Genomic DNA, 23,137 nt, shown 5'->3' with positions numbered 1-23,137 from the left:
TATTGAGACTAATCCCAGCCCTTTGCAAAAGAGAGAATGACTTATTCTGGGTGACAACACTGTCGCAACAGAGGTGAAAGTTGTCGGGGATTCTGATTTTCAAAACAAAGGAGTCTTGAACATGATTTTTTGAAAATAAAAAATTAGTATTTTTGAAAGATTTTTAAAAGGGCTTAGTAGAAGACTAAAAATTTGGTCCAATATTAGGAAGTTAGAAGAGTTGAAAGGGGTTGATGAATGATGAGTATCTATACACCGTCCACACATGCGCGCTGTGTGTGGGCAATGAGCTATAGGTTACTAGTGATATTTTTTCGGTGCACTTTGCATTTCACAGATACGCATCATCGCAATGAGCAATTGCGATATAGGCCACAGGATCACGCCTAGGTGTGTTCCCACATTCAAATTCGAAGAAGTGTGATACATATCGTAGGATTGTGTGGTAATGATTGAAAGTTGATTAAGTGTGATCTCTGGACTACGAGATTTCTACGAGTCACGTACCAACAATTGGAATCGATCGAGTGTGATCTGGACTGTAGGATTGCAAAAAATGATCGATTTTTTTTTTTTTTTTGAAAATTAACGAAGAATTTTATTAAATCAGAAGGAGGGACAAGATGTCCCACTACAAAAGCAAAAAAAAAGAGATCTGACAGTACAGTGCCTATAAAGACCCTAGATTTTCAATACAAATGACATTTGTTCCCATCACATATACCCCATCTTTGGCTAGAGTGTCCGCCATTGAATTGGCCGTCCTTCTCCTGTGAACAAGCTGTGGTCTTAGACATCTAACCAAATCTTGTATCTCGTCGATAATGTTCGGTAGTCTCCAAGGCCCTTCGCCTTGATTGGTAGCCCAAGCTATCACATTGGTGGAGTCCCCCTCCACAATCAGAGGGCCCAAATTGTTGGTAGAATACCACCGTAATCCAAATAGCAATTCCCTCGCCTCGGCTTCATTAGCTTCACATGTTCCAGTTGATCTGGAGTATGAAATTAAAGTTCTGCCGGTATGATCGCGAAGCAACCCACCAAAACCAGCAGGCCCTGGATTACTCAATGAACTGCTATCGAAGTTGAGTTTTAACCATCCCACCTCTGGAGCTCTCCATTGTGGCGATATTGAGGCCCGAGTCTTCCTTTCACGTAGCCATGGTTTTAAATTTCGGCCGAAACGTTTCGTTTCGGCCGAAATATTTCGGTTTCGGTGGAAAATGAAACGAAATTCACAGTGAGTCGGAAAAGTACCAAACTTCGCCGAAACGTTTAGGAAATTTCGGCCGAAACGTTTCGGTAAAATTTCGGTGAAACGTTTCGGAAATTTCGGTGAAACGTTTCGGTGAAGTACAAAATTTCACCCGAAATTTCGGTGAAACGTTTCGGAAATTTTCGAAATTTCACCGAAATTTCGTTGAAATTTTTACAAGATTTCGTACCGAAACCGAGATTTAAAACCTTGCACGTAGCACCACGTTCCATTTGCATAGGGCAACCCCAGTGGAGTAAGGGAGTTTCCTTTTTGCCCTTGCCCACGTGATCAGGGATAGCTTTATATCCAGAGCTATGTACCTCCAATTCTTAGCCTTCTCTGAAAATATTCTGTTATTCCATTCCTTCCAGATGTGCCAAATTATCGCAACCGGTAGGGGTTTCCACAAAGCCTCACCCAAACATTCATGGAATGCCGTGTTCCAGTTGAGTATAATGTTAGATATTTCTCCCTACATTACCCATTGTACCCCGAATGACCGAAACATGGCTTTCCATATACAGTTTGTAAACGAGCAATGTATGAATAAATGATCAATGGTCTCCTCCGCATCATGGCACAGGGAACACCTACTTGCCAGGTGAAAACTGCGCTGTTTTAAACGGTCAAGAGTGTTGATGCATTTGTGAGATACCGTCCAAGCGAAAGCAATAATCCGCGGCGGAATAGGTAGGCGACATATATTTTCCCATCGAGAGTCAGCAGCTTCTTCATTATTTAATTGCTTAAAGAATGAACGAACCGAGAAAACTCCATCTGATTCAGGTTGCCACAGGATACTATCTTCCACTTGAGATGATAGATAACAATCTCCCAATAGTTGGAGGAGGGCTGCAAAGTTAGTAATTTCGTCATCTTTTAGATTCCTTCTCAAATGGATATCCCAAACCATATTTCTAGCTCCAGCCCTTCGATTAATGTTAACAGCCACCGATGCTTGTTGGTTACGTGCCAATCGAAAAATATCCGGGAACCTCTCACTGAGTTTTTGTGGCCCTAGCTAGATATCCAACCAAAATCGGACATTCTCTCCCTTCCCGGCTTTAAATCGGACTTTAGGTAGGAACAATTCACGAACTAAACATATAGATTTCCAGGCCCCTGACCCTTTGCCGCAGGGTAGTTCCCGGCTTACCCAGTCTCCCCAACAACCCCCATATTTCCTCCCTATAATATTCCTCCACAGAGCATTCTTTTCTGACCCAAATCTCCATAGCCATTTTCCGAGGAGGGATTTATTTCTTAGCTTTAGCATACCTATCCCAATCACAATTTCTTTTTGACTTACATACCTTCTCCCATTTGAGCAAATGTTTCAATTTTTTACCGTCCTCCGTACCTTCCCATAAGAAGTTTCTTTGCAGCTTCTCTATCCTCTTCGCCTCCGCTACCGGTATTTTAAATAGTGACATGAAATAAACGGGCATATTTGCCAAGGCAGCTTTTATTAAAGTGATTCTTCCACCAAAAGATAAGTATTTTTTCTTCCACGAAGTCAGCTTCCTTTCAACTCTTTCACAACCGGATCCCATTGAGTTTTCGATGGTACCCCAAATCCCAGTGGAAGCCCGAGGTGTGAAATGGGAAGTGTAGTTGCCACGCACCCCATTACGTCAGCATGGCCCGAGAGGTGGTTAGGGTCCATGTTGATACCCGTAATCACACCTTTGAACATATTGATTTTTAAACCAGTACAAATTTCAAACCATTTGAAGAGGTTCTTTAGATTATATACCTGCTTGGCACAATTCTTCAGGAATACGAGGGTGTCATCGGCAAACTGCAGATGAGTGACAGCCGATGAATTCTTGGATACCCTCAGACCTTTGTTATACGCCAACTCAGCTTTTGAGAGCAAATTGCTCAGGACTTCGGCAACCAATATAAATAGGTACAGCGATAGGGGGTCCCCTTGACGAATTCCCCTCAATGGTCCCAAAAAACCTTCAGGTGAGCTGTTGATGAGGATGGAGAACGAAGCCGAAGAAATGCAAGCCATCATCCAACCTCTCCATTTGATTCCAAATCCCATACGGACCATGATATACTCGAGTACTTTCCAATCGACGTGGTCATACGCCTTCTAGATATCCACCTTGATGATGATCCCACTCCTCCCTCCACGCTTTGTAGAGTCCAAAATTTCATTGGCAATGAGTACCCCATCCAGAATTTGCCGATTATTGACAAAGGTCCCCTGAAAATTTGATACTACCTCTCCCATTACTGTTTTTAATCGATCAGCGAGACTTTTGCAAGAATCTTATAAACCCCGTGCACAAGACTTATTGGCCTGTAGTCGTTGATCTCCACCGCACCGTTTAGTTTCGGGATTAAGGAAATGAATGTTGCATTGATAGCTCTGTTGAGAATTCCCCTTTCATGGAACTCAAGGAAGAATGCAAGGGTATCTGTTTTGAGAGTTACCCAATGCAGATCATAGAATGCCATCGGGAAACAGTTGGGACCCGGTGCCTTATCCTTCCTTGAGGATTGGATGGCCGCTTCAATCTCCTCCAAAGTGAAAGGCCTTTCCAGCCACTTGGCTCGACCTTCGGATTTTTTTTGAAACCAAGGCCAGCAAATTTTGGTCGCCAATTGTGCTGAGCAGTATACAGCTTCTTGTAGCAACTCAGTATTTCATTCCGGATTGCCTCTCTCTCCTCTATTAAGCTCCCGCCCACCGATAAGCAGTTGATTGCATTGACCCTCCTTCGAGAATTAGCCATCCGATGGAAGAATCTTGTGTTCATATCCCCCTCTTTAAGCCATGTCACTCGAAACTTTTGCCTCCAACTGATTTCCTCCTTCCGGATAATATCCTCATACTCTGTAATCAACTCTACCCTCAATTGCCGGTCCGATTCCCCCAAAATTGCTTCAGTCTCTTGTTTCCAACACTCCCAGCTTCATCAAGACTTCATCCTTCCTGAAATCTTTAGCTGCTTTTGCTTGCTTTGCCCATTCTCTAATTTTCTGCTTTATGGACTTCAGCTTTCTACAGACCACAAAGCCTTTCCACCCCACCATCGATTCTGCATTCCACCATCCCTGTATTTTCGAGTTATGCTCCTCCACATTACACAAACCCATGTCAAATCTGAAAGGCCTTAGACCACCATTGAAATCAGACAGCAGGATCATCACAGGGTTGTGATCGGAAAGCGGCCTAGGTAGTGCGCGTTGACAAATCAATTGAAATGCCTCCTCCAATAATCCATGGCCCCTGCCAGTGCTCTCTAATTTTGGTCGCCAATTGTGTTTTTGAAATCCCCTCCAACTAATGATCGAATCTTGATCTGGAGTAGGGATGCAACTTGGGTTGGGTCGGATTGAGATTTTGCTAAAAAAATGAATTGGAATCAACCCAAACCCGACCTGATTTTAAGGTAATCTCAACCTGAATTCTGAAAAATTGACCCGAGTTGCACCCCAATCTGGAGTGATTCAGACCAAAGGTTGGCGATCAGTCACGTTCAAACAGTGTAGATGGAGTTTTACACTAGCCAACTGTCATGATTAAGAGTCAATTTGAATAGTAGAATCACAATCGAGCGTAATCTAACGGTCATATTAACAACCTGTATTGATCATATGCGATCAAGAAGTGCAATATAAAGTGAAAATGCACTAGAAGGTATTACTAATCAGTAAGTCTACTAATCAGTTATGGACTCACAATCAGTTCTCAGAATCCAAAACAAATTGGACCTAAATGTAATTTCAAAATTAAACCCAATTTTGAATCCAATAATCTATCTTTGGACTAAAAATCAATCCTCAAAATTTGAAATAAATAGGGCCTTATCTCCTCTTGTTGGAATATAAACAATGACTACTATATCAAATGCCTAGAAGGATTCGCCCTCATGGATTTGATCACGTAAGTTGGGACCCGAGTAGAATTCATCCTTAAAAGCTAGCCTTAAAGAAGTGGAGTGGGGTGGCTGCCCAAGCCCTTATAACCCGTCTACATCTTCTTACTTTTCCTTTAAGGGTAAGTTCTACCCGGGCCCCAACAAGTGGTAGCAGATAGGGGTGGCCAACCGGTTCGGTTCTCGGTTCTCGGTTCATTTTTTTTTTCGGTTCTCGGTTCTCGGTTCCATGAACTGTAAGAACCGAACCGAACCGTACTACACAGTAGGACCGAACCGAACATAATCGGTTCGGTCCGGTTCGGTTCTTCGGTTCTAATGGGTAATTATTAATTATTAATTATAATTTATAAAAACTTTTAATTAAAGTTATAATATAAGTTACTTTCTTATTATAAGAATAGTATTAACTATTACTTATTAATATTAAAAGTAATTTATATTATTAAGTATATGTATAATAGAAATATAAAAATATTATATATATATATATATATATATATATATATATATATATATATATATATATATATATATATATATATATATTCAAAGTTCGGTTCTTCGGTTCCGGAACCAAACCGAGAACAATAGACCCGGAACCGAACCGAAATTTTTCGGTTCTTCATCAGTGGAACCGAACCGGACCAAAAATATTTTTTTACAGTTCGGTTCCGGTTCGGTTCTGGCCACTCCTAGTAGCAGAGCCGGGGTGTGGCAACCGCAGCACGTGGAGGGGTGAGATTGTCCACACAAATTTTACATGGTGGGGGAGATTGTTGGGGGTTCCATGTAAAAGCAAAATATCCCACATTGGAAAAGGTAAGGAGATGTGGATGAGCTTATAATTATAGGGTTTTGTTAACGAAAAAGTAAGGAGGCTGTCTCTACATTTACCGGATCATATCGTCCTGCCTCCAGTCGCTTGGATGCGGACGACTTACTGAGAGTTGCCGCGAGGGAGTACATTTCACGAGTGATTGTTGGGGGCACTCGTTAACAAAAACCCATAATTATAATGGCTCGGGCACCCTCCCCTTGAAGGCTAGCTTTTAGAGATGAGTTCTAGGTCCCAACAATGGATAGTACACGTGCCATGTGGCATATGTGGGGCCCAAAAAGTGGTAGTTAGAAAAAAGCCCAACGGCCACCTTCTTACTCGCAGTTTCCCACTAAAAACAATGTAAAATGCATATATTCTACTAACCTGGTCGACCCACCGAGTCTCCCACCATGTTGACTCGACCCAGAGATAGAGAGAGAGAGACTCAAAAACTCAATTCTCACGTACCTGCTTGTGGCCTGCCACTTTTCCCCCAATCGCTAAATTCCAATCCAAGCCCTCCCCCAATTCCCTCCTAAGGGTTTTCCTGCTCTCATCTCTCTCAAAAACAAAACCCTAATAATCTCTGATCAAACCTCCCCTTTTACCTTCCTCTTTTCTCTCAATGAAGAACAAATCTCTGGAATTTCATGAGATTCACATACCCAACTCATGCCGGCAACCCAGAAGCCATGGGCCTCGACGCCGCACTGATTTCTCTGATTTCATCTCTTCTTCTCGTCAAGGTTAATCTTTTTCTCTTCCATTGCCTTTTTTTCATCTGAATTTTGTTTAATTTAGCTTCTCACATTGTAAATAATTTGGGTTTTATGTTAGGTTTGCGCTTATCATGTTGTTGGTAGATTTCTGTTAGATGTTTTCTGCAGCAATCTTTAAGTAATTGATTGGATTAAAGTCACACCAGAAACACAGAGTTTATATTTGTATGTTTGCACTTAATAAGACTACCCTATTTCTTCATCTTCTATGATGTTTGTTTAGGAATTCCTGCCTCTTTGTCATTAGACAATGTGGGTAATTCAATTGGTGCCCTTACTTGAAGATCAGATCAAACCGAACTCTTCTAAGACATTGTTTGCACTAGAAGGAAAAAAGAAAACTTTTTAGTTTATTAGTTGAGTGGATATAATTAGACAATTGTGGTACTTGTGGTTTGTGGGGGATGGCGTACCTATCTGGCACATAGCAAGCTCAAAACTTGACTAAAGATTACCAAGGTCCTTCCTTTGCAACTGGGGCTTTTTATTTGAAGAATGTCTGCTAAATCACTAATTATATTAGAATTCATCTATGTACATAAAGAAGCAACACTAACAGCATTCATCAATTAGACTAATTCTGTGGGCTCAATAAGAAACACAGGTTAACAGACCGGAGATCTACAACTAGTTATTGTAGTTGGCGGTAACATGATATCTTGGAGAAGTAAGAAGCAAGACATTGTGTTCAAATCCAGGGTAGAAGCAGAGTAGACCTGATTTGGTTACACTCCTTTCTCTCCAAGATTGGATTCTAATCTTCAGAGCTAGCACGGTTTTACTGTAATAACAAGTCTGCGATTCATATTGCTTGCAACCCTGTCTTTCATGAGCGAACCAAGCACATTGAGGTAGATTTTCATTTCATTCGTCAGAGAATTCAAACAGGCGACATATGCACTATGTTCACTCGATCAGCAGAACAACTTGCAGATGTGTTCACTAAACTATTAGGGCCAAGGTTACCTGGAACGCGGTTCGTCACGGTACGCGGTACGGGAACGGGGTACGATGGTAGCCCGGTACGCGGTACGAAGAGGGTAGGCTAAGTTGGTTCGCTATATGGGGTCGCGAGTCGATTTGGAGCCCTAATTCGGGTCATTTATCGCTCTGATGCTCTCTCTAGTTTAAATGTTACGCCAAGAGATGCTAATGCATTGTTAGGCCTTATCCTAAATATAATGGCCAAGCATTTCAACTGGTGATTGCTGACAATTTTTGGGAAAGATAATCATATTTTGACAGCTATTTAAAACAAAGAATAAAACGTGTAGTGCCAATATCAGTTTTTGGGAAAGGTAATAACATTTGAAAACTCTTTAAAAAAGAGGTTAAAACTTGTAGTACCAATATCAGTAGGCTTGTGGTTGAATTTTTTGTTTTTGGTTTTTAAGTGGCCGCATGCCTTCCACGGTTTCCATTTCCCCTCCTCTCCTATGCCATTTACAGTCCCCCCCCCCCCTCTTTCTCTCTCTCTCTGCTAAAGCAAGGAAGTAGGGAAAGGGGTTTTATAATACTGTACATGGATTGTATTACAATTGGCGATCTTCAGTGGAAGTTTATGTCGGAACAACATCTGTTTCAGCTTAGTCTCTTTACCTCTTCTTGGTTTCTTCTTCTTCTTTTTCTGCCTCCAATGAGGTATGATTAGATTAAAGCTGAAAATGAGAGGTTTTTTTTTTTTTTTTTGTTCTCTTCCCCTCTTCTTCCTTCTCTCTAAGCATCTCTCCCTTTTTCTGCGGATCGTCCGGATTGCCATGTTTGGTGATCCGGGTCGAAAACGATCCATGTTTGGGGTCTGCTACCCCGGATCGCAGGTCGGAGGGTGATCCCGGTAACATTGATTAGGGCCTGCCAGATTAAAGGATGCTTGTAAAAAGCTAGGAATATATGAGGGGGAGTGTTAAATGTATTGACGACACTTAAATGGCCATTTAGCCTTTTGTATTATATTAATATATAAGTGTGTGTGTGTATTGAATTGTGGGAGGTGCGTGCGCAAGTCAGTGTGCGCAACTCTCTCACGCATTCTCTTCTCTCACTTCTCTCTCTCTCTCTCTCTCTCTCTCTCTCTCTCTCTACACCATGTAGCCACATAGCAAGCACTCTTCCTGATTTTGACTGCCTCTCTAATTTACTTGAGAATAAGACTATAATTTGGGTAAATGAACAAACTTGAAGGTACTGTTTATCCAGAGCTTATTCCGTACTCAGTAGTTCTCTAGGCCTTATGACCATATACATCCAATAAAAGCGCCGTGTAATCCGTGTGGTTTGTTATCTTTGCCTAGTTCCCAGGCATGAATTATGTTTTTAGACTTGCCTCTTTGTGTATGCCCTGGTTTCATTTCCGGTTCTCATGTTAAAGTTCTGAAAATAGTCCCGAATGATTTTGTTCTCAATGAATTTACTTTTTGTCGGTGCTATGTTGAACCATGATATATTTTCATTTCATTCAGAAATTGTTCTTTATCATATATTTTTTCTTTCTAACCTTGGACATTCAAATCTTTGACGTGCTGACTACGTAGAACTGACAATTTTGCAACTCTCCATCATCTCCATTTATAGTTCCCGAGAATTGTAGTTTAACTAACCTTGTACACTTGAAGCTTTTCTTTTCTTTTACCTGTGAAATAGTTACTGAAAACACGGTGCATTTTGAGAAGGGAAATTTGTTAATATGTCACCAATATCTCCGATATTTTCAAAATATCTCGTTTTTATCCCAACATTTTGATAAAACAACAAAATCCCGAAATTCTAAAAATGTAGCGTTATTTTCACTTTGATCGTAAAATATCACGATATTATCCCGATATTTTTATTTTATAGATTTTCTTAAATTGTATATATTTATATTTTTTTTTAAATAATTTTTTTTAGCATTTTTCGGATATAAACCCGAAAGATAAAAAAAAAATATATCCTGAGATTTTCCCTTGCCGACCGATGCTGTATAAAACACATCTGGTTATTATATAAATTCTTGATGCTCTTTTGCATTCCTTCTCTGGCATAAAAATCATTCAGGAAACTAAAGGGTTTTATATTTTAAAACTCAATATAACAGGTTCTGTGATTGATTTCTCAAATTGCAAAGATGGTTCATCCGGCATTACAACTGCGAGTATGGATCAAGGTCACCATGCTCCTTTTTTTAGGCATAACAAAGAGAGGCCTAAGTTGCCACTGGTCAGGTGCATTATGTCTCAGGATGGAGGAAACAAAGCATTGTTCTTAAATTCTGTACAAGTACCACTTACTAAAGTTGAATTCATAGCCCAGAATGCATCTTTCGACACCTGCGATAATGGGTTTGTTTCATGCACCTCTAATCTCTTGTTGGGGTTACTTGTACTATATGCATCAATATCCCGTTTGTTCCTTTTAACACATTTTTTTGTATTCCTATAGTATTTGTACAACATTCTCAGTCATGTACGAGTATTACTTCACCTTTCTAATTAATAGTTTGGTATGCATCCTGAGTCGTGCACTGGGCCGCCCTTTTTATGCATCCTGAGTAATCATCATTTTGTTCATTTTCTACCTACTTGGAGCCTATGACTCTTTTGTTTCACATTCATTTGATATATTTTGCAATTTGTAGTTTGCTCAAACTGATTTGCACATATATTGTCTTAGTACTACAGAAGACTCCAAAATTCCTCTTCTTGATTGGCCATTCCTTTACAGAATTTGACAATTAGAATAACAGTTTCCACTGCAATTGAAGTGTTAGAACACCTTCAAGTGCGATTAGACATCCAGACACATGCTGTCAAGAATACAACTGTTTCTTATTAAGCAATGTATGCAAACAAGAAACATAAACTGAAAGCAGGCTTGGAAGATTGTATTTAGACCTCTGGAGAAAAATATAGTTAGCTGTGAGTGAGTTTACAAGCTCAAGCAAAAGGGGATGATATCATTGATAGGTACGAGATACATGTAGTGGCTAAAGGCCGTAATCAGCAACAAAGATTAGAACAGGAAAGATGCACTTAGTCTCTCTCTCTGAACAACATTTAGGCATTTAGTCTTGTTGTTAGAAATATCAGTTTTCGACTAATTATAGCTTTTGCTAATACTTTCAGGTTGTCCCTATCCTAGATGGACATAAAGATTTTTTTTTTTTTTTTTAACATGGTCATACAAGGCAATAAGTTTACATGGAACAGCCAAAAGAATATGAATCAGTAGACAATAGACTATTTGTGTACAAGCTAAAGAATTTCATATATGGATTGAAGAAAGCTCTCGGAACTTGGTTTGACAGACTATGATGCTCTAAGAAGACAAGTATCATTATTTGTGAGACACACTCGATCGGGTTTGGGTTCTCATTTTAGTCTATGCTGATGGCACAGTTATCAGTGAATTTGATGAAATAAGGAGATTGAAAGTGGGTCTTAAGCTTGACTTTGATATGAAGGATATTGGGGAATTAGACTACTTCCTAGGTATTGAAATTAAATGCACCACGGAGTGACTATGACCAAAAGAAAATAAATATGCTGTCAAAGTTTAAAAACAAAAGGGAAATAGGATATAATGAGAAAAAATAAAGGATCCTTCCATGTTTCTTCATAGTATGGTTGGAGCACTAAATACCTTACATTTACCAGACTTGAAATTACATATGTTGTAAATAAGTCCGCCATACATGATCCCATAGATGAACATTTATAGGCGTCTAAAAGAATTATGAGATTCATAAAGGGAACAATGGACTATGGGTTGTTCTATGAGAGACATCAAGGCCAATACATCACTGTGGAGGGGTATTCTGATGCAGATTAGGTCTTCACACTCTTTTTTGTGCTAATCAGATTTCCATTAAGATGTCACAAAATCTAGTTTTCCACGCAAAGACTAAGCATGTGGAAATCGAATTTCATTTCATTGGGTGATGAGCATTATTCCTGTACATGTTTCCAGTAGAGATCAGATTGCATATGTATTCACTGAGGGTCCATTTGGCTGCGCCAAAATGTGCAAAAATCATAGTTAAAAGATGGATTTTCCATTTCCTAGCATTGTTTGGTTGCCATTTACTATTGGTAGTCCTTGTGAGCTGTAAATTTTCCAAATGCAACCTGTTTTGCACTGTTGACTTCCCTCTAAAATCAGAAGAAAAAAGGAAAGTAAAGAAATGGGAATCTATATTCCTTTCCTTCTACTTGTATATCAAGTGCATCCAAACACAACCAAGGGTTTGACGAGAGAGCATCAGACACACTTGTTTAATGACCTGAATATGTGTGTCCATAGAAGCAGCCGGTTCAATTAAAAAAACATTTGTGCCAATTAGTTACGTCAAGGAAAACCTGTAATAGTGTAAGGGGGTAAATTTTGAATTGGAGTCTTCAACTTATTCTAAAGAACAAAAGAGAAAACAAAATACTACAAAAACACAACTATATCCCTGTCGGATTAAAAAAGTGACTGATTGAAACAATCCCCTTAAGATACACGAAGAAATAAAATCTAAAGGCTATTTTCTGGTATTTACCATATAATTGGCGCCAAAATTTAATTAAGAATCTCCATTAATCTTTCACATGACACCCCTATTATCCCAAGACATATTGCTGATATCGCAGCTGCCAATAGTGATGTCAGCAATATGACAACCCAGTAAAGCATTGCATCAATCAGTAGACTTTACTTATCTGAAGTTTCTTCCAAGGGATCTCGAATCTGTTAGTTTTAGATCCCCAATCATAGCCCTTGATCATTGGCTTTACTATGATAACTTGCAGAAAATATAAGAATTCATTACAACTTATTTTGATTCTATACACTGCACTAGATTTCCATTATGGCCCAAAATTGCGCATGTGGGTACTAATTACAAGAGTAATTATCCTAAAACTAGTTTTCGGTTATGTATAAATAATGAATAAACGACCTTATACTGAAGACACAAAACATGAAAACAATAAAAGAATAAAGGCAATATAACACAGTCTTGTACACATAACCAAAACAATATGGTGTAATAGGCAATTATGCCCGTGTAAGTTAGACGATGAACTCTTTCACGACCCTTTGGATTTTGAGGAACTCAGAGTATTATTTAAACAGTTGACTGAAAACTGACATGGTTGGGTGACTCAACTCGATACCTAGGCTATAAAATTATTTTGGATACTTAAATTGGCTCTTTTCAGTCTTTTCTTTTCTTGATTCATAACTGAAAACACTGTTATTGTCAAATGGCAACTTGTCATGCATATGTAGAACCATATTTGCTGCTCCTTCTCCTATGTATTGCTTGAAGACTAAATAAATCTCAACATTGTCATGCTGCAATAGACTCATTGGCCTTTGTGTTTCGTCGAGGTTGAATATTTATGATGATTATTTTGTCTTAGGGAGTTATTCTAGATTAGACTGAGTTGCATGTTTTTATGCAGGAATACTGGAGAACATAAAAATGATTGCGTTAGTACCCACTCTACTACTGAACCCCTGCCTTTTTCTCCAAATAAATCTACCTTTCAAGTTGCAGAAAATGGTGGTTCTTGGATAGCTCCAGGAAGTGTAGTATGGGCTAAAACTGATCACCGCGTGTGGTGGCCCGCAGAAGTGGGTTTTTGTTTACTTTCTCTTCGCATAGGCTTGTTCAACATGTTTTCTTCTGCATCTCCAGTTCTAATATTCCAAGCTATGTCACAAATATCATTCTTGGGAATTTCTCGGCAAGGGAAATTCTTGGGATATATTACTTTTAAAAAAAATATTTTTGGGTTTATATCAAGAAAAAAACGATTAAAATAAAATTATTTAAAAATATTTAAATATATGAAATTTAAGAAAAATATAAAATAAAAATATAGGGAAAATATCGTGATATTATCGCGATATTTTATGATAAAAATGAAAATATCACGATATTTTTTAAATCTCAGGATTTTGTCGTTTCATCAAAATGTTGCAATAAAACACGATATTTTGAAAATTTCTGAGATATTTGTGACATAGATTCCAAGCTGTTGAAGGTTCATAGTATTAGTTGTTTGATTTATCCTGCTAACTTATCATCTTTAGGTCATGGACGAAAGGGCAGCTCTATCTAGTACAAGTAGTCAAAGTGTTGATGGACTTGTTTTGGTGCAATTTTATGGGAACCACAAATAGTATGTCCCTGGTCATCTCCTTGTATCTTTGAATTCTCAAGTGCATAGATCTTTTTAGAGTCTGTGATCTTTTGTTGAAGAAGCTAAAGTTGTGGTGTTTGTTTTCAGCGCTTGGGTTGACCCAGTGGGAGATCTCTGTCATTTTGATGATGTGAGTATTAAGAGATCCATACAGTTTGTGGTTGAGTTACTTTTTAAATTTTATATTTCCGGCATTTTATAAACTCATATGATTTTCCGCTCACTATGTTTAAGCATGCATTTGGATTCCTTGAAGCTTGCAAGCCAGCATCATTGTCTATATTTTGTCAGACACGTGAAGGAGATGACAGAAAGACAGTGTATCACTGTTAATGGTGACAAATTGTTGACCATACATCTAAACACTTACAAGGGTGACAGGCTGGTCCCACCCATAATTAGCAAAACGCCATTTTAAACCGTGTTCTTTTTTAAAAGACTTGTTTTATTAGTGTGCCGTTTAATACTCCGTTAAAACTTTTACAGTGAAATGGAAATATTTCACATGCAATTCATATAAATATAAATACGTAACACATATTGTTATAGTATACCACTAAACGTACTTATGCTTTTGGTTTCGGTATACTTGTCGGTTTCAGTTTGGGAAATGGAAACATTTTGGTTGTTTTGGGTCAGTTTTCGGTTGAAATTTAAAACCATATGGTGAGTATAAAGTATTAAGACCCGCCAGAGTACTTCACAAATTGTCTCTGGGTGTCAAACGACTGTTTGATCAGGAACTTAATCGAAGATTATCATTTTTGGAAAATACATAACTTATGTCATCACTAAACAATTCGAATGGTTATTTGGATGCTATTGATATGTAGCCTAGTCACTTGCACATGGTGCCATGCAATCATCATCTGCTTGCAGAATTTATGCCTTTATACATATGAAAATCTAGACTTAATGCTTTTCTGTTGTGCAGTGCTTTGAAGAAAGGAGCTGTAATCGTATGAACGCGTTCCAAGATGCTCTGAAACAAGTATTTCTAATCTCCTTTCTGATCAAACAAATTGCTCTTTATAATCAATTTTGTTGTAATACTACGTAAACATGGATTCTGTTTTATTAATTTGATTCATTCCTCTGATTCCAGGCCTTACACAAAAAGGACCATATAAGTTCATGCAAAGAGTCGGATAAAAGCCCTGACTTGCTGAACAGCTCGTTTCCCCAATCACCTGGTATTTATTTTTTAACCATACCATATGGTTTTTTGGAACTTAACATCCAATCTAACTAATCTGGTCTTCTAATATCTATCTTCACTGAAAATTTCATGTTAGGTAGTGGGAGAATTGATTTGCATATGTAGTAATGGTTGCCTTTAATTTTATGGGACTCATTGAACCTCGATATTACTGCATCTCCACATCAAATTCCTTTTTTGCAGTCAAACTTCAATATTATATCTGATTTTTATTTTAGATAAATGTAATGCGTCAAGTTCAAGCAGAACAGAGGACGATTACCATGAGGAAGGTAGGGGCAAAAGGAAACGAACGCCAAAGGTTCATTTTGATGTGAGTTGTAATTTTCATTTCTGAATTCTGACTGCATCCTTTCATTTACCCTTTTTATATATTCTTTTTTGGTAGTTACCTTTTTTAAATACTCATTTCTCCTTTTGCAGGAGTTAACATTTCCGATGAAGTCAGTGAAAAAGGTGCGCCGATTGAGAATAATGCGTTACCTTGGCCTTAAAGCTCCTGCGGGGTCTCCCTTTTCTCTTTCTTCTCATGTAAGAACTGCTTACAAGTCCCGTATAGTTTTTCATGTCCAAGTTTCCCATCCATTTTTTGCCTTTCGTTCATTTTCATTCTATATGCCTATGACAAGATAACATGATTTGACAATGAGTTAATCTACAAGCAAGATGAATTATCCTGATGATGCCCAATAACATCTCCATCATGTAGGATTTAATCGGTTTCCTTCAGACCTAATACAGACTACCCATTTAGATGACCAACATATAGAATGAATGAAACCCAGTCTATGTTATATAGCTCCTTACGGTTGAAGTACCCGTGTTCAAGGATTTAAATTTCGGTTTTGTTTTAGGCATAGTTGTAAATTCCGTTTCGTTTCGTCCGGAATGGACGAAACGAACCGGTTTCGTTACAATTCCGGAACGAAATTCCAAAAATTTCGTTCCATTCCGGCCATTCCGGAAGAAATTTTCCGAAATCCGGAATTTCGTCCGGAATGGACGAAATTCTCCATTCCGGCCGGAATCGTGCATAACGGCTAGTTTGACTGGATTCCTGCTTAAGATTTACTACTATGCCTAAAACAAAACCGAAATACCCCCCTTTTGGATTTATTATTTTATTGTCCATTTACTTAAGATTTACATGTAAATAATGGAATACCCCCCTTTTGGATTTATTAAAAATAGTTTCAACACCCAAATCTAAAAGGAAAAAAAGTCAACTCTTCAGTTCTAGTACAAAATTCAAAGAAAAATGGTAGGGTCAAAATTTTAACTTTCTTAACTTCCAAACGGTGAGGTATTTTTCAAATTTTAAAAATTCATAAAATCTATTTTGTCCAAACATTATTAAATCCCAAAACTCTGGTAAAAAAAATCTCATAATTTGGTCTCTAAAAATTATTCATCTTGCAAGGCATTGGTCAACATATTGGTGACAGACTTTTTTTTCTAATGAATGATGTATTGATACCTCATGTTATGAAATATGGAACTTAATCACGTACCCACGTACCCGTGTCGTGTCGTACCCGCACCCTGACACATATTTTGGACTATTTATTAGTTTTTCATCTTTTTCTATTGACTTTTTATTTTTTTGGATTTTTCTCATATTTTTTAATATATTTTTGTGTAAACGAAAAGTTTCGACCGAAATGCACCGAAATGACCGAAATCCAACCGAAATTTCGTTTCGGTGGTCAAAACGAAATGGCGACCGAAATGGAATTTACAACTATGGTTTTAGGTTTCAATCCCCACGGAAACGGAAAGGTTTCGGTTTCGGTTGAAAATTTCATGAAAAACTTGTAAAATCACGGAAACATATGCAAATAATCGAATTTAAAGATGAAGCTTCAGGAAATGCTAGAAAAAGCACAATTGCACAGTTAGAAGCCATCACATAAGCAAGACAACATCCATAATGGGGCTTGAAAACATCGTGCACCTAGTGACATTTGCTGTTACATACCAAATTTCACGTGTAATTCATATAAATATTTTTACATAATACATGCATCACATTTCGCATGCAATTCATATAAATATGATTATGTAATACATACGAATATAGCATACACTATTACCCTTCCTATTTTGCTTGTTATGCAGTTCAGTCGTTTCGATTTCGGTTTTGACCGGGATGGAAACAGAAATATTTTGATCGTTTCGGGTCGGTTTTGGTGGAAATTCAAAACCATGCCCATGTTCGACACATGTCACATTGCGACACTCCATATATTCAAATGGATACCTTTAGATTTCTTTTATCTGCTTGTTCTAAAATCTATAAACACACATTTACATCTACAATAGGTTTTGAGTTTTCTCTATCCAGACAGTAATAAGATTTCAATATGAAAATAGAAAATTACATATACTATTAAAATTCCCAGTGTGTAAATTAACATCGTAATATGTTATTACTATATTATTACGGGAACTATATCTCCCCTTGTTTATTTTATTAATGCTACCGTATAATTTGTTAATCGCTTTTTTTTTATTGGCTATTGAATGCGTCTTGGGAATTGTAACAGCCTTTAAAAGCAAATTAGAAAAGTATAAAGTAAAGATTGCGGTGTCATTATTGAAACAAAGGAATGAAGTTATTAATTCTCAATTATTATGGAAAAGTATTAAATTATTAAATTCTCTATTATTATATAAGCACTAAATTCTTAAATTTAGTGCCATGATTGAAACAAGGGTTTGCAGTTCTATCTTCTTTCTAATGTAGTTTAGTCACAACTAGTAAAGAAGGGGTGACAGGTTGTAGATAGGGGGTTGATTTATGATCTCCCATTACATTAGTATAAAGTAAAGATTAGAATGCCATTATTCAAACAGGGGAGTACGCATATTGATTCCCTATTATTATGAAAAAAGTATTAAATAGATTCAATTCATTAGAATCTCTCTCTTTTGTTTTTGGAGGTTTGCCAAATTCGACTCTTAATTACCTGTTTTAGATTCCAACACTCAGCACCCATACCAATACAACATAGGAGCTAATGTATTGAATGAATTGTGGTGAACTTTCTAAATGAATGGTGGTGAAATTTCTATGTTGGGTTCCTTTGTAGTACACCATTTGATTCACATGTTGAATTTAAGCCTTTGATTCTTGCATCCTTGATGCTTGTGATGATGTGTGTGATTGAATGAATTGAACTTTTACTTGAAATCCCTTTTAAAATTCACTGCCTTTTTTATTCATAACAAAAAAACATATACATCATTAATTATTTTTTCACTCATTTGTCATTTAACCAGTCCCATTGCATGTGTTTACTCTTAAAGTCCTAATTCTTGAAATTTTAGTTCTTACCTTGCATCATCTTTATCTGCAGTAATTTATAGACGAAGCGCCTTCTTGTTGAGTAGCTTGCCCTGAATCTCTCCGGTGGCCTTGCCGGAGTCAGTCTCGGGAGATGAAGAGGATGAGAGCGGCGCCCTTGTCGGGCCTAAATAGCGGCTTCCTAATGGGCCTAGGCAGATGAAGGATTTGCGTCATCACTGTACAGGTGGCAATGCCTTTAATAAAGGGCCTGCTTGTATATAGATAAGATTATTTCGAATAAATTTTCTGTAATTTTTTTTTTCGAAAGGGGCTTTCTTAGACACTAAAAAAATTTCAGTAGTACTTATAGGCCTTGATTTGATTCTCCAATTAGCATCCGACCGTAGATGAATGGTTCTCATGGTGGCCCACAGGATGAATGGTTCCGATCACCCCAACACAAATGCAAAGTATATTGGCTGTCTCACTTCTTGGGATCATACTACTGAGACCAGTCTGGGCAACCTTTCACACCTTTGCTATTTTTCCCATGGTGATTTTGCAAAGGAAAATGATATAGTCGTCCCATTTTCTTACCCGGGCCACCCCCTCTAGTGTATTTATGGCTGCCCCTTTTAAACTACAAGGGGCGGAGAAGAAAAGGTGGTGAATATATCATTTCCCTTTTGAAAATCATAACTACCACCTCATATAAATCCTCCCTTGGTTTTATAAAAGGTTATAGCCCAAAAATCAAGAGGCAATATTTTCAAGTGAAATGATATTTACACCCTGAGTTTCTGTACCCGTTCTGTTGTCTTTTCCTGCAAATGACTACATTTCCTCCCCTTTTGTTTGGTAGGAAATGCCAAAACGGGTAGAAATCTATTTTTCCAAATAAACTACTTTTTGATCGATACACAATACCCGTGCTCTCTGTTTCGAATAATGATAATGGCACTCTGCTCTTTATTTTACATTTCTCTAATCAGCTGTTTAAGGTTGTTACAATTCCCCCTAAAGCTATCAGCAGCCAACAAATTGTTTAAAAAACTAAGGAGTGCTATTATAAAAATAAAAATAGAGGTATTCTAAACCGAAGGTCGCCCTCGCAGAGAATTGAAAAAAAAAAAAAAAAAAAAAAAAACCGAAGGGCGTCCTTCATATAACCATTATAAATGCCCTTTCACCCCATTTCTACAAGGTCGCCTTCAGTTTAGAAAACCTCTCTATAATTATTATCGGCATTGCTTTTGAACATTTTTATCTGCAGAGAATTGAAAAAAAGAAAAGAAAAGAATGGCATTCGCCAAATCAGACTGGTTCCGCGCATTCCGATTCTTGATTCCTAAAAAAATATCTTTTTTTTGCGTCCTATTAAGTTTAGTGCCATTTTTGAACCATTTCATCATCTCCATCCATACAGCCACAAGAAGCCCTCCCCAAGGGACGTGTTCCGCCCATAAAAACAAGTGTTTTTCACCCAAAACCCAGAATTTCATTCAATCCACTCTGAACAAGTGGGTCTCCCAGCTTTCAAAGGATAGCTTTGGAAGAGAATGCAGTGGGAATGGCGATGGCGGAAGATATGGACTTGAGAAGTAGGCTCACCACCATAGAAAAGCTTTTACCTGCTTGAGTCGATCCCAGAGAATGCATTTAGTTGAGAGCTTGGTGGAGGTTCCATTCCTTCACTATTGATGGCTTTTCGTTGGATCCATTAGCTGGGCCATTAGATACATTATTTCATTCGATCGAAAACCCACTAGTGCATCAGACCAACAAGCCCATTCATCCACTTCAATTAAAAGCTCCGCGGAAGGACATTTGCTAATGTTGCATAATATGGAAATCTGAAGCACTGATGACCAGTTATTTGCTTGATTTCCTGTGGAATGATGTAAATGGAACTACGCATCCAAGGTTGTGTGCTTAATTAATCTAGGCTTCCTTTTTAAGCCAGGGAAAAAAAACCTCTGAGAAATGTCCCCGGCACGACAATGAAATAATTCTGAACTTAAAGCATTTTATGACAAAAACAAAAAATAAAAAAAATCAAGAAAAGTTTATTTGAACTGAACTAAAAGCATCTGAAGATTTATCTCTTGGCACAAAATAAGTTAGAGAACATACAAGCACGCGGAGACAAAAAAGGAACAAAATGACAACAACAAGATGAAGAACATACAATGGCTAAGAAACTTTTGTTCATTGGAGACTCAGTAAACCAGCCTTAATCAACTCTATACTAATATAAAAGAGCCTCATTCCCTTTGTCATAAAACTACCTGCAAGACAACTCTTGACAAGCAACTCACCCTTCGGTCGAATGTAGCCTCCCTTTTTTTCCTTCTTGCTGCTACAATCTTCGACATTTCTGTAATTAATTTACTAGGAGATTTCTTAATGAACTCCTAAATTCATCAAATATGGAAAGCCCAGCATCCATAGAGAAATAGTAGTTGCGAGAAGGAAATGTTTACCAATCAAACATGTACTAAGTGTTCATCAAGTCTCAGAATTAAGAGAGACCTTGTGCAGAATCATAGCCTCTGCTGCATGGATTGCTGATTGTGAACCTGTGATCGTTACTTTCCTATGAAGTATTAAAAAACAAAAATTAGAAAATCCTCAGCCACTGAGCCAGACCAACTGTGGATTAGCATCTTTAAAAAAAATAAAAAAAATAAAAACTGTGGATTAGCATGTGGAAGAGCTTTTATACCTGTCAGATGTCCCCGACATGAAATCACCTCGATCTGATATCTTTATCCTGGCTCCACTAGCCTGCACAAAACAGTATTCTGGTAAGCACTTGGACAGAATGATTGAGAGAAAAAGGAAGATGAGGCAGTAGTTAATGAGAATTATTTAGGTGAAAGGTGGGTAGAGTCATAAGGAAGAAAGACGAGGGACGGTGTGTCTCTTCTGCATGACATGGGTTATATCCAAGGTTTTAGATTTTGGTTTGGTGTCAGGTTCGGCCACAATCGAAATTGAAATATTTTTTCGGTTTCGGAGGAAATTTTGGCCGACATCATGTAAAATTAGGTTAAAATTTCAGTATTTTTAAATTTGCGTGGAAATGTCTAAAATTTCGGGGGAAACTTCGGCAATTTTGGTGGACACTTGTAAATAAGGGTCAACGATATTTCGGTTGAAATTTCTGAGATAATCCTGTAAAATTCAGATTCAGGGTGTATTTCCTTTCGGCCTTTGCCGAAACCAAAATATTTTGGCAGAAATTTAGGAATTCGGCCGAAATGATAGTAGGAATAAGATTATTGATATGCAAACCTGACTAATTTCCATTATACTACTGTAAAATTCCGATTCATGGTGTATTTCCTTTCGGCCTTTGTTGAAACCAAAATATTTTGGCCGAAATTTAGGAATTTGGCCAAAATTTAAAATTATGGTTATATCGTCCCACATCTACAATTAGTAGGAGATTTCAGTTTTATAAAGCCTGTTAGTTTCAAAAAAGAAAAAAAGAAAAAGAACTATGGGGCAGGTGGATAGTAGGAATAAGATTATTGATATGCAAACCTGACTAATTTCCATTATACTCCTCCCACCACGACCGACAACAGCCCCGATATGCTCATCTGCAACACCAATTGTCATAGAATTTCCCCGATCTTCATGGGATTCACCAGACTGCCTTCTTGATGGCATCAGACCCTACACAGCGAAAAATAAGAAAATTGAATGCATATTACTTTCAACAGAACAGTATTTAAAAGAAGAGCAAAGTTGAGAATTTTTAGGTATCGCAACATCGTAGCTTCCTAACCAGCACAAACATTGATAAGATTCAGATGTGTTGAGTTCTGTCCAAAGATCACCCAATGAATTGCAGACTAACAAGAAAATAAAATAACACCGAAGATAAATGGGGTGCCTTTCTACACTCCAGGTCCGTCTTGTGAAAAATCGTAAAGTTCGTACTCTCATGATTAACAACTTTGGCCCAACCACCATACAACTGAACCAACCCACAGAACAGGTATACAGGTGAAATAATGTTCCCAGTTCTTTGTGCTGAACCCGATAAAGAGAAATAATCTAATATAAGGAGTTGAAAAGTTGGTTCATTTAATTATTCAATATACTTGTTCTTTTTTCTTTTCAAACAGATAATTGATTTGCAACTGAAAAATTCAGATTACAAAAGGACGGGTTGTCCTCCAGCAACAGTACGTTACACATGAAATTCGAAACAGAAAGACGAAGAAAACTACACTAGGATATACATTGCTGATAATAATGTCACTCTGTTCTGCACCTTGTTTAGCCAAATGGTGCAAACCTAGGGTTATCACATCGCCAAAACATCCGCCTCAAAGTTGGCTGACCTCCATTGATGTTGGAGATGCGGATTGATTAGTTTGCACAGATATGAAATTGCCAAGTTGATAGATGCAACTGGCCAGCAAACAGCCCCTAAAATGAGAAGACCAGCAAATAGCAATCTAGATTTCACCTCGTTTGAGTCGGTTACTCCGCATGGACCAAAGTAGCACTTAAAGAGTTTTTTCCTTCGTAATCCCTAAAGATTCCCCTCGGAAACCAGCTGGACAGGGATTCTCTTAACTCTTCATGATCCCTAAATATTCCCCCAAAACTCGCTGGAACAGGGTTCTCTTTAGAACTACCATCATAGTTTACTTTTATTACTTGGAGACGAGTACCATCTAGGGG

The 23,137-nt window shown here is 37.9% G+C and overlaps 2 protein-coding genes across 5 annotated transcripts in view; one reads left to right on the top strand and one right to left on the bottom strand.

Moving 5' to 3' along the window:
- Nucleotides 1-6,418: 6,418 nt before the first annotated feature.
- Nucleotides 6,419-23,137, top strand: part of LOC143859347 (uncharacterized) — a 36,359-nt gene continuing 19,640 nt past the window's right edge. Inside the window, exons 1-10 of one of the 2 annotated variants that reach the window (XR_013239241.1) lie at nt 6,419-6,723; nt 9,830-10,073; nt 13,182-13,353; nt 13,816-13,904; nt 14,013-14,055; nt 14,860-14,916; nt 15,031-15,118; nt 15,363-15,457; nt 15,568-15,675; nt 18,504-18,617. Coding sequence is in view for 1 of the 2 variants with exons in the window: in XM_077370071.1 (XP_077226186.1) it covers nt 6,603-6,723; nt 9,830-10,073; nt 13,182-13,353; nt 13,816-13,904; nt 14,013-14,055; nt 14,860-14,916; nt 15,031-15,118; nt 15,363-15,457; nt 15,568-15,675; nt 18,504-18,506 (1,020 nt within the window). In the remaining variant the exon portion in view is untranslated. Of the gene's footprint in view, nt 6,724-9,829; nt 10,074-13,181; nt 13,354-13,815; nt 13,905-14,012; nt 14,056-14,859; nt 14,917-15,030; nt 15,119-15,362; nt 15,458-15,567; nt 15,676-18,503; nt 18,824-23,137 lie in introns of those variants that run through there. The other variant, XM_077370071.1, reaches the window with a different exon arrangement.
- LOC143859346 (protein BTR1-like) overlaps nt 20,480-23,137 on the bottom strand; it is a 41,971-nt gene continuing 39,313 nt past the window's right edge. For 2 of the 3 annotated variants that reach the window (XM_077370068.1, XM_077370070.1), the window contains exons 6-8: nt 21,983-22,117; nt 21,159-21,220; nt 20,480-21,029 (exon numbers count right to left, since the gene is read on the bottom strand). In XM_077370068.1, the coding sequence (XP_077226183.1) occupies nt 20,942-21,029; nt 21,159-21,220; nt 21,983-22,117 (285 nt within the window). In that variant the 3' untranslated portion in view covers nt 20,480-20,941. The remainder of the gene's footprint in view (nt 21,030-21,158; nt 21,221-21,982; nt 22,118-23,137) is intronic. The other variant, XM_077370069.1, reaches the window with a different exon arrangement.

The sequence above is a fragment of the Tasmannia lanceolata genome, unplaced genomic scaffold, assembly GCF_043159265.1.
Source record: "Tasmannia lanceolata isolate RefF3 unplaced genomic scaffold, GAP_Taslan_0.1 ptg000029l, whole genome shotgun sequence".
In the NCBI taxonomy this organism is placed as follows: domain Eukaryota; kingdom Viridiplantae; phylum Streptophyta; class Magnoliopsida; order Canellales; family Winteraceae; genus Tasmannia; species Tasmannia lanceolata.
The sequence above is the reverse complement of the archived record's forward strand: the minus strand, read 5'-3'. Positions and strand labels throughout refer to the sequence as shown.